The sequence below is a fragment of the Siphateles boraxobius genome, unplaced genomic scaffold, assembly GCF_051911475.1.
Source record: "Siphateles boraxobius isolate OS27281-9 unplaced genomic scaffold, OSU_SipBor_1 130, whole genome shotgun sequence".
NCBI classification, from domain to species: Eukaryota; Metazoa; Chordata; class Actinopteri; order Cypriniformes; family Leuciscidae; genus Siphateles; species Siphateles boraxobius.
The window spans coordinates 26,228,845-26,241,061 of record NW_027508734.1 but is presented as its reverse complement, the minus strand read 5'-3'; the positions used below and the strand labels follow the sequence as shown (position 1 = coordinate 26,241,061).

The window sequence follows — 12,217 nt, the reverse complement described above, 5'->3', positions numbered from 1 at the left end:
CAGATTATATCAGTCCCATTCTGCACTGTTGTTCCTATAACAAGTAACATGTTATGGTAGTTTGTTGATGTCCTTTAAATTACAAAATGCAATCAAACCAGCCCACAGATTAATAAAAACATTTTTAGATGTTTTGATTTTAGACAGTTTTAGATTTTAATAACTGGTGCTATAGCTCAAAACAAACAAATACATTTGACAAATTTCACATGAGACAAGATTTTTCTGTAGAGTCAGAATATGTTTAATAAAAATAATTAAACCTCAATTTCTTCTATAGAACTTCATAGAAAGTAATTCAATAAATTACAAACTTTTTAAGACATGTATCCTGCACTACAAGAAGCATTAATTGACTACACAGGCCACAACTTGCAAGTATTGCAACTGTCCAAAAAAAGAAAAAAAAAGAGGGGGCTTTAATTTCAAAATATTAAAAATATGAAACAAAATAAGCCAAGAAAACAAATGAGTCGGTTTGTCAATTCAATCATTCACATAACTGAAAACAACCTTTTATTTGCAGTAGTGTATTTCTATTTAATTTGCAGTTGCATGGTGGATGTCATTGTCTTTGTGCCACAACGGCAAGTCTTGCCCTGATTCTGGTCAGTAGTCAAGCGGTTCATAATGCAACACATGAAATGCAACCAAAATACTGAATTAATGTACACATGGAAAAGAAAGAAACAAAACCAAGGTAGGCTAAATGTCCAATTCTCAGTAAACCTGCAATTCTTCTCAGCACATTAATCAGTTAAATGAGATGCTAATGCTGCAATTTCATAATAAGAGGAATATAGGTTTCATGTGCGGTTTTGGGAAGAAGTGGAAAGCAGCAATACCTGTACACAGTTTCAAAGTGCGTGGCTCAGCACGAACTAATTGGAAAGAGGAAGATCTGATGCCACAGTGGAGAAGAGAGGGCATTCAGAACATCTACTGAGGCAAAAATCACACTGAGAGAGAGATACAAGTGAGGGCATCTGAGTGAAACCATGATGAATGTAATCATACATGCTTGGAAAGACCCATTAATATTAGCCTACTGTGTTCACTAGTGAGACAGGCAAAGAGTTGCATTGTGCAGTGCATCCCGAAGAAAGTTGCATCACAAATGGAAAACTTCAGTAGCCAAACCTGAATATGAACAAATGTGACGCAGCAGAGACTCGCGTGAATCAAATGAGCCTAACAGTCTAGAACAAGGGTACATCAGCACATGTAACAAAACAAATCACATAAGCTACACGTCCTGATTCAAAACGCCAATGAGGAATCGTGTTGGCCGAGGTGTTCGACTGCAATGAATCTTTCTATGAGGGACAGACAGTGAATTATGGCATAAGGGCACTTCTAGATCAGTCATTTACATCTAACAGCAGCAAGGCGACTATGTGGATCTGAAAAACGGCGGACGTATTTTATCAGACTAAAGAAACATGTAATTTTGACCTATAGCGTATTTAACCATCCTATCAAATCTGAGGACTTCATGTGCCTAATAAAGTAACTGAAATACTACTGCAAATACTTGAATTTCTCTCAATACTTTTACACGGATTACAAACATGGGTGATTTAGCAAGTGATGAACTAATGTGACAATACTGTAGCAGTCTGTGGAAAATAAAAAAGGATATACGCTTGCTGTCTGTCGCGAGAAGGTTTACATGTGAGGCCAACAGGAGCTTGGACACATAGATTTTCATGCAAATTGAGGACACAGTGTTCATAAGCACATAACGCCACACATGCGCACATACGCGCGCACCGACACACACACACAGTGCTGTCTGAACGCTAAAATAAATGTATGAATATATGGATGTGAAGAAAGTGGTCTGAAATAAAAACGGTAATATTTGTTGGAAGCATGCTTCAGGCAGGGAGGAATGTGTCCCTAAAACAAAGTATGATACACTATAGACGTCACCATACAGCATGTTGACGAGATGGATTTCCTGCACCCATGTGTTACGTACAAAACTCAAATCTTTGGGTAAAAATAGCTGTATGAAGATAATTTAAAAGTGGGTAGAAAGGAAGGAAGGACAGACCATGGGCAGGAGGCAGAGTCCAGGACAGTAAACAGATGCACAAATCGCAAAAGGAGTGAATGAACAAGAACGTGTGTGATGAGTGAATGAATGAATGAACAAATGCAGGGTCTCTACAGCTTCAGTGACATTCATAAGCTGCCTGTGTGTTATTGCTGTGGATATGTAGGTATGCTCTGTGAAGTCTATGTGTTCAGGATCCTGCTCAAGTATTTACAAATGAAACCCAAACAGTCAATGTGTTTTTTTCTCCCAAAAGAAAATATATTAATTATACAGCTCTGCAATGAGCAACAGCATCCTCATTTCTTTAATAAAATTAAATCCTGACATAGTTATAACAATAATGCCTTTTAGTTTTTGCTTCTTGTCTGTTGCAATTGTACATCATGGTGTAATACAATTTCACAAAGTTTTTTTTTCGACATGCAAAACGTCTCTTCGAAACGACAATGTACCTAAACAAACACTGAAATCTCATTTCAGTTTCTCTAGAATCTCCGTTTTCCATTTTTTCCTCCGTTACACAACACTTTAGTTATTATATTTACATGGAAACAAAAACATGATGTAGTAAATGCAGGATAATTCCTATATGTGTGTATATGTATACATTTCTAAGAGATGTATATAAATATATAATATTTATTTATACATGTATAAAGACTCAGTCTTCGTCGCTGGAATCGGAATCCTCAGATGACGAGGAGGAGCTGTCGGACTCGGAGGACGACGACTCCGCCTTCGCTGAGCCTTCTGGACCACTGGTATCCTTCTTTTCGTCGGGCTCCTCCCCCTCATCGCTGTCTCTGTCCTCTGAGCGGCCGGGCCGCTGGGCCGTGGCTTCAGAGACAGCAGGTTGCAGCAGTGGGGTTGGCTGAGTGTTTGCAGCTTGCGGCTGGTTGGCCACAGGCAGGTTAAGGCCTGGAGTAAGAAGCATCCCTGGGTAGAGCATACTAGAGAGGAGAAGGGGGTTGAGGGCCAGTGAGTGGCCTGAAACAGAAGCACTTGTTTGATTCGAGTTGGTGGCCATCGAGGTGGTGGCTCTGCAGCTTTGACCCTCTGTCCTTTCTACATTGCCATCCGGAATCAAAGTCTGAGCCGACGCTTTGTGCGTGGCGGACTCTCCGCCGTTCCTCTTTTTTCCGTCCTCGTCACCTGTCAAAGCTCCACCTGCCTCTTCCTGCGAGGGCTTTCCGAGGACACCGCTCATCCCGAGGAGGTTTGGCAGGCCAGTCATTCCGGACAGCATCATTGGAAACATGGCGGCCATGTTGGTGGGGTCGTGAGGCAGTCCCATTAGGCCAGTGGTGAGTTGGAGAGACTGGAGACTCTGGAGGTTGTGCTGAAGAGCTTGAAGACTAGGCAGATCCAGCCCAGTGAGGAGGCCGTTGGATAGGAGTGGGTTGAGCCCCAGGGCGGCGTTGGCACTAGCACTGGACATGGTGGCTGCTTTAGCCAGAGCGTTTTTGGGGCGTCGACCTCGCCGGCTCACCTCTTCAGGAACGATGGGGCCGGTCAAGATGCGGTCGAACATACTTTCAGGAAGGTAACCCTGAAAACACAAACGCATCTGTTATACAAGTAAAAAAATCTATAAAGTTTTAGTGAATATATTTAGTTGGTAAGGATGCTCTGAACAGCAACTAAAAAAAAATAAAAAAATTACATCATTTCGAGAATAAAGTAGAAATATTTTGAGAATAATGTTACGAGAATACAGTCTTTTCTGAAAAAAAAATTTGCTTGTGAAGTCGAACTGCTTCTGATGAATCTAAATATAATAGTAGATTTTACTTCTATCTGGGCTTTCAGCAAAAGGAAATTCTACAGGTGCTAATCGAACAACATGGCATTAGCATCTGTTTTAGGACTCCTATAGACGAGCACAAAGACTTCGCCACAGTAAGCACCACAATCCTGGTCCAAACTTTATGTGGCACGTTGACTCGAAGCCTACATATCTTCGTGCTCGTCGATAGGCAACGGCATCTGGGTCGGGAACACTTTACAGTACAGTCTCCCTCTTGACCGTAAATCATTTCTTGATACATTTTAAGTGCATCATTCTGTATCCAATCATTTGGCCGGATCCCGTGATTTCTACATGATATAAAGCTGGATAACTCCATCCAGTCTGAAAAGCGTTTACGCCTGTAAAGTATATTCCGGCACAGTATAAATTTTGTAACGTCCTAAAACAAATGGTAATGCCATGTTGTTAGATTAGCACCTGTAGAATAAACTTTTGTTGAGAGCCCAGATAAATGTAAAAAGCTACTATTTTTTTAACTTTAATCTCGAAATATTTCGACATTCTTCTCTAAATATTTTGACTTTAATCTTGAAATGCTAGAACTTTTTTTGTTTTAGGGATAAAAAAAAAAAATTATGTTGCGGCTTCCGTAGGTTTCCTATAGGTTTATGTAAAATTATAATTAAATTTATGTTGGGGCTGTCACCATATCAGATTTCCAAAAAGAATAACGCTATAATTGTGATATCTATTGAAAAGAAACTGTATGTTTTGTGTTTTTTCTCTTTTTTGGCCAATGAATCACTCAAAATATGTGTAGGGAGAAAAACTATTGAAGAACTGTTGATCGGCACTTCCAGTAGAATGTGGTATCTAACACCATGTTTTAAATTTTTTTTACGAAATCCAAAAAAATCACACATTTTCCCCCAACTTTTTCAGGTGCAGGCCTAGTTACTGGCCCTGGATATTATCTTTTGTGTAGTACATAGTATTATACATGTGCAGTTTGATATAAATATTTATTTTTTTAAATATCATGGTTAACATAAATACCAGTATATTGTAACACTCTTCATTTCTGTGAATACACTGTATTTGGAATGGAAAATGTTTCTCTTTTTACTCACAGACTGTTTGACTACATCAGCCCACTCTGGTGGGACGCCATACTCAGGATTCTCTTGCAGGAACCGGCTTAAATCTTTCAGAGGTGGAGCAAATGCACCACCAATCTGGAACAAAGAAAGAGGAAACAAGTATTACAAACAACGCCCAGTACAGCAAAAAATGTGCACACAAAGTCTATAACCATCATAGACTCACCTTGCGAGCATTTCGCCTGTTGATAATCTGTACTCGCTCTTCTCCAGTTAGGCTGTTGATGTCAATTTTGTTGGGGTTTCTGCAGCGATGTCTCTTCTGTTTTGGTCTGCCATCTTGAAATTGCAGCTTGGTTGCACTCTGCATAATAAGTAATAATCAGAAACTTAAATCCATGGATATTCTAACATACACATTTGTTTGTTTTTTTTAATTTGAAAGGATAACTTGATTTCAACATAAAATGAGATGATGGCATTTGTATTGTTTAAGAAATTGGGATTATCATTAAAAATTAAAACACTTTTGGCCTATTTTATGACATTTATTAATTTATTTTTAAAAATCCAGAGAATTATCAAGCATCTGGTATTTACAGGGATAAAAGCTCCCACATCTGCCACGAAGCCCGGGTGCTCCTTCAGCCACTGGTCAAGATCTTTCCGTTTTGGAGCATCCTCTCCAGCTAGTCGCGTCCCATCTTTGAGGCTGATGACAGAAACGCGGCTCTCCGTATCGTGGGTACTGGGCCCCTGAGGTGTGCTCAGCCCAGGGGGAGCGGATGTACCTGCGACGCCACCACTCCAACCAGCAGGAACCTGCAAAAGTAGGGGGTGCATAAGCCTTATTGATACTGAAGAATGACAACTTTTTATTGCTTTCTACATATATAAAAAAATAAAATAAAAAAAGGAAGCTCATAAGCCAGTCAAACCTGCTCTGGCATCACAGAAGGCCTGTTTCTGTTCATGAACAGCAGCCCCTCCATCCCCTCCACATTCTTCCGCCGTCCTCTCCTCCTCTTCACTACAGGCTGTCCATCAATCACTCCATTTAGTTGCATTTGCTCTGGCGGTACTGTAAAACCACAATTTTTTAGACATTTCTAGTGTCCTCCAGAGTTGTACATTGTGTACAGTGTTATGTGGCTTGTGGGTAAAGCAGGTGTCTGAGCAAGTATGTTAGGTTATATGTTACCTTGTGGATAGCTATTTAATGTTTTGGTGTAGTCCGCTAGGCTGGTATCAGATGCGTTCTGCAATTCTTGTAGCCGGGCTAAGTACAACTGTTGGGCGAGAGGTCCCTCTTCACCCTCCAGGGGGCGCTTCAGAGGCAGGCCTTGTTTCTGGAAGGTCAGTTTAAGGCTGCCCTCCTGCTGCAGGTCACAGGCCAAATGTCAGAGGTTAAGGACACATTGCTAATTGGACAGTGTCCTATGAAGCCTATGATACTGGTATGAGACCAGTGAAGGTCTACTGAATCAATAAACAAACCATTTTTTCAGATAAAAACACTCATATGAGGTACTCAAATTACATCAGTTTTTATACAGACAGGTAGTTTTAATCAATATGTAAGTAATATAATTGTCTCTCTAGTGGATTGAGACAACACAGGAACACAGAAAAGTCAAAGGACTTAAAGGTGATGTGTGTAATTTAATACCTGGGTTGATTCTAACAATTTGGTGTTATTAAACCAATGCTCTGTCTAAGCATCCTGACCAGTCTGACATTAGCAACATTGGCTCAGTTTGGGAGATCTGTTTGTCAAATACAGACATAGCTGTATTAAAGTCTGAAAGCATCAGAATCAAAATCGTATACGTTCGATCTCTGCTCGCGCCTTATAATTCAGCCGCAATTATCACCCTGCAAGAACAATTACAATGCTTTACAACCATAGAACAAAATGAGTTAAATAAACTTATCACTTCATCTAAAACAACAACATGTTTATTAGATCCTATACCAACTGAACTACTGAAAGAAGTGTTACCTATAGTGGAAGAGCCTCTTCTCAATATTATTAACTCATCTTTATCTTTAGGTCATGTTCCAAGAACGTTCAAGCTGGCAGTTATAAAACCTCTTATTAAGAAACCACAATTAGATCCAAATAACCTAGCAAATTACAGACCCATTTCGAATCTTCCATTTATGTCAAAAATATTAGAAAAAGTTGTGTCCGCTCAACTCGGCTCTTTCTTGCAAGAAAACGACATCTATGAAAAGTTTCAGTCTGGATTCAGGCCACATCATAGCACTGAAACTGCGCTTGTTAGAATCACAAATGATTTACTTTTAGCTTCGGACCAAGGCTGTATCTCAGTACTAGTTTTACTTGATCTTAGTGCTGCGTTCGATACTATAGATCACACAATACTCTTAGATCGACTACAAAATTACACTGGTGTTCAAGGACAAGCATTAAGCTGGTTCAGGTCATACTTATCTGACCGCTACCATTTCGTCTACTTAAATGGAGAAAAATCGATTATAACTTCGGCAAACTATGGAGTGCCGCAGGGATCTGTGTTAGGCCCTTTATTATTCTCAATATATATGCTGCCACTTGGTAATATTCTAAGGAAACATGGAATTAGTTTCCATTGTTATGCTGATGACACTCAAATATATATTTCATCACGGCCAGATGAATACGCTAAATTATCCAAATTGACAGATTGTGTTAATGATATAAAAGATTGGATGACGCGTAATTTTCTTTTATTAAATCCAGACAAGACAGAGGTAATACTTATCGGTTCTAAAACCGTCCACAAAACCCTTCACAGCACGACCTTAACATAGTAGGATGCCCTGTTACTTTATCCGCTACAGTAAAAGACCTGGGTGTTATACTAGACCGCAACCTGTCTTTTGAAAAGCATATTTCATATGTTACAAAAACAGCCTTTTTCCACCTTAGAAACATTGCTAAGCTACGTAATTATGCTATCAGTCTCTGATCCAGAAAAGTTAGTTCATGCATTCATGACCTCGAGACTAGATTACTGTAATGCTTTATTAGCTGGTTGTCCTGCATCTTCAATAAACAAGCTACAGTTAGTGCAAAATGCAGCCGCTAGAGTTCTTACTAGATCAAGAAAATATGATCATATAACACCGATTTTATCATCACTTCATTGGTTACCTATAAAGTTCCGTATTAAATACAAGGTATTGCTTTTGACTTATAAAGCTCTAAATGGTTTAGCTCCAGTCTATTTAACGGATCTTCTATCGCGCTCTTTAAGATCACTAGATTCGAGACTTCTGGTCATTCCTAGGATATCCAGATCCACCAAAGGAGGCAGAGCATTTTCACATTTAACTCCGAAGCTCTGGAATAGCCTTCCTGATATTGTTCGTAGCTCAGACTCTCTCTCTCCCAGTTTAAAACTAGACTGAAGACGCATCTATTTATCCAGGCATTCATATACATTTTTTATCTTACAGTTACTGTAAATTCGGCCTCTAGTTCATAAACGCCAGAGGAGAACTGGCCCCCGACTGAGCCTGGGTTCTCCCAAGGTTTTTTTTTCTCCATTGGGTCATTTGATGGGGTGTTAGGACACCATTAGGTCACTGGATGGAGTTTTTCGGTTCCTTGCCACTGTTGCCTTTGGCTTGCTCAGTTGGGGATATTCAAATTAATTAAACAATCATACCATTGATCAGCTCTACCAAACTAGGATGTTTTTTTTCCAGTAATAAACAAACATTGTAAAGTTGTTTTGATTGATACTGTGAAGCAGCTTTGATACAATCTGTATTGTGAAAAGCGCTATATAAATATATTTGACTTGACTTGACTTGACTATTACACTAACATTCAAAACACTGAATTTATTTGATCAAAAACACAGTAAAACAGCAATTTTGTAAAATCTTTTTTACAATTTATAATAACTGTTTTCTATTTGAATATATTTTAAAAATGCAATTTATTCCTGTGATGAAAAGCTGAATTTTCAGCATCATTATTCCAGTCCGGTGTCTCATGAAAACAACAAAATGTTTTTGTGGAAACTGTGATAAACTTTTTCAGGATTCTTTGATGAATAGACAGCATATCTTTTACAACATTATCCTGAATATGATGAATTTCTTTCAAAGAAATCTTACTGAGAACAAAGTGAAGTGAATAATACAGCCATGTATATATATATATATATATATATATATATATATATATATATATATATATATATATATAAATACTAATATATTTTTTAATTAATGTAATAATATTATGGATGCACCAAAATGAAAATTCTGGCCCGAAACTGAAAATTCAGGGTGCACTTAGCCGAAAACAAAACCCAAAAAAAAAAAAATAATAAATTAATTAATCAAACTTATTTAATAATCAACACTCAAATAGCTAAAACTAAGTTGTACAAACATTTAAATTGCACATATATAATGCAGTTTTTATCAACTTTTTAATAAAATAATTGTTTCTACTCCAGTTTGTTGGTGAAATATAAACATTTAAATGACAATAAACTGTAATTACTTGTTTCCTTGACAGATTTTTAAGTTTTAATGTAGTCTTTCTTGTAATCTAATCTTTCAACATACCTTCTGGTGTTCACCCATGAGATGATCGGTTCACGTGACGTGAGCTTGATCCATGTTGCCGCTTAAACTGAGGTGGCTACAGTGATCATCAGTCACGTTGAATTAAAGAGCGCCAAAACCACATTTATTGTTTGAATTTCGTAAAGAAATTTACAGAATTTTAGAATTTGCAGTTGCACATAATAAAAGATTTAAGAAACCATATCATAAATCAAATAATCAAAATTGTGAAATTAATATTGTCAATACAGAGCTGGTGTCTACACAGCTGACATGTATAGCTTATCCACGTGCACGAGATATCCACACTGTCACTGATTTTGTCCCTTAAAAAAACATTTCGTACTGAAACAATTTTCGGTAGCCAAAATTTCGGTGCATCCCTAAATAATATGAATAAAAAGTATAGTAATATTATTAAATATAATATATAATAATATAATTAATATAGTAAAACCAATAATTATTATAGGCCTGATAACTGCACTGCATGGTGACATCTTGTGTGCTTTATTATGTTTGTTTTAGTCAAATTTCTTGAAGTACTGAGGTTCTAATTAACGTGGGTAAATTTCCCTTTTGATAGTGTCACAGAAATTACACACTTCACCTTCAAAGCAAAGGACAGAGGCAATGTACTGATTTGTGTACTGGGTTTAGTTTAAATGGGAAAATGTTGCAACTTCAGTGTAGTAGATTTGAGTTGACCCTAGTGAAAGTCACAGGAATAGACCATGGGTCTCCAGGCAGGTATAGAAAGCAAACTTCTGAGAACATAAACAGAAAATGAAACCAAAGCTGCAAAATTTTCAAAGCAAAGTCAAATGAAAGGAAGTAAGAAGCAAACAAATACTGGAGGAAAAGGGGGAAGACCAAACAATAAAAACAAACAAAACATGCCAAGCACTGCAATGACAGTGCAGATCGGCATTTGTGGGGGAAAACTTAAAATAACATACGTTATTGATTTTGACTGAGAACTCCTTTTCTCTGTCTGCAACATGCTTCTTCACCTTTGAACCCTGAGGGGAGGCTGAGGGGTCTTCTGTGAGCGTGGTTGCGTTGTCCAGGAGTTTGGTGGTGTAGAAAGAAGTCACTGCATTGCCTTCATATGCACGACGAACCCCTGGCCATTTCCCCTTCAACACTGCCTGACATATACTGTCCAACCGGTTTATCATGACACGGTCCTGCAATTAGAGGACAGTATTATTGTAAGGACATCACAAGCAAGGACTGTACTATAAGGTTGAACCGTAAGATTATGTTGAGATAGAGAAAAACAATGTTCCAAAGCAGACTAACGTTTATATAGGTTTATCACATTTTTGTTAATGAAATTATACCGTTCTTACAGTGGAAGAGCCTGAACTAAGATACAACACTGACAGAGTGAGGCCAGAACTGGCGCAAGATGTTGAGATGGCTTGGCCTGCTAACCTTTGGCCAGTAGGAGGCAGCAAGCATATATCCGCCCTGGAAAGGGTGGGGAGGGTTGGAGATACCATTGGTCACATGACTGTCCTTCATGTCATCTTGTGTAGTGTTGAGTGAGGCAATGCTGTCTTCGTCAAAGCCTTTAACACCAGGTACTGCTGACGCTACCGGAATACAGACAGACCCATCAATGATATACAGGTCAAACACACTTTAAACATTATCCATTTTTACATTTTGCAAACTCAAACTCCACACTTCACATGAAAGTATTTCAAAAGGCTATGTTTAGAACTGCACACTTTCATATAATTATTTCTATTTTTGTAGCATGCATACTGTTAAAACACTCTGCAACAGAATACCCAGACAACCTACAACATTTGCCAAAATGTGCAATATACAACCAGGGCACTCTGGACTGTGTACTGTTTTCCACAATGCAATGCGCTCAACTCATTCCTTTCATTTACAGTGTGAAGAATGAATCGGAAGCAATGTTAATCTCTTTCTTGACTGCAAGACAGGACTTTTTTAAAATTTGGATTAAATATGTATTCTGAGATCTCAACTGAATGTCTCTTGCTGAGTGAAAAATATAATGTTTGAAATGTTTATCATTATATACGATTTAATTACATACAGGTTTATAACAGCAGGCAGTTTACCATATATGTGCTGTATACTACAGTATGAAGTACACTGGTTCTCTAATTTCCCATTTTAACCCACTCTGAATATATACAAATTAAATGAAGATATAAGCATTTCTCTCTCTTAAAATAGTCCCTAGAGTAGGCGTGCTGTAATCTCCAAAAGACCTGATAAATGCTTTCAAACTCTAAGAATTAGATATTAAAGTGCCCCTATTATGCTATTTTAAAGTTTCCTAATGTTGTTTTGGAGTCTCCTACAACAGATTTACATGCAACAAAGGTCAAAAATTTTTACCGCGTACTACCGTACAGTGTGCACGTCGGAAACAAAAACACCCATTGTCATAACAACGTCAGCTCTGCGTGTCCTAAACTAAAGACAGTAACGAAAAATGATGTCGATTTTACCATAAAATGCGAGGCCGATGAAGAAACACTTGAAAAACTATTCATTCAATCCGAACCTCCATCGCAAGGACAACTTGAGAAGGACGTTTCTCAGTGGTACATTATTAGATGTTGCAACTGTAATTCCTCACCGTCAGCATTAACATGTGCATGTCCATCAACAAACAGATTATTTTACTTGTACTAATTTATTTACCGAGTATTTTTC

At 38.0% G+C, this 12,217-nt stretch overlaps 1 protein-coding gene across 13 annotated transcripts in view; it reads right to left on the bottom strand.

The window, feature by feature from the left end:
* Positions 1 to 220: 220 nt before the first annotated feature.
* chd9 (chromodomain helicase DNA binding protein 9) overlaps positions 221 to 12,217 on the bottom strand; it is an 85,210-nt gene continuing 73,213 nt past the window's right edge. For 5 of the 13 annotated variants that reach the window (XM_077228913.1, XM_077228915.1, XM_077228914.1 and 2 more), the window contains 8 exons: positions 10,949 to 11,109; positions 10,468 to 10,698; positions 6,117 to 6,294; positions 5,855 to 5,996; positions 5,516 to 5,741; positions 5,142 to 5,279; positions 4,946 to 5,050; positions 221 to 3,614 (listed from right to left, as the gene is read on the bottom strand). In XM_077228913.1, coding sequence (XP_077085028.1) covers positions 2,727 to 3,614; positions 4,946 to 5,050; positions 5,142 to 5,279; positions 5,516 to 5,741; positions 5,855 to 5,996; positions 6,117 to 6,294; positions 10,468 to 10,698; positions 10,949 to 11,109 — 2,069 coding nt within the window. In that variant the 3' untranslated portion in view covers positions 221 to 2,726. Of the gene's footprint in view, positions 3,615 to 4,945; positions 5,051 to 5,141; positions 5,280 to 5,515; positions 5,742 to 5,853; positions 5,997 to 6,116; positions 6,295 to 10,467; positions 10,699 to 10,948; positions 11,110 to 12,217 lie in introns of all 13 variants that reach the window. The other 8 variants (XM_077228916.1, XM_077228919.1, XM_077228918.1 and 5 more) reach the window with 8 other exon arrangements.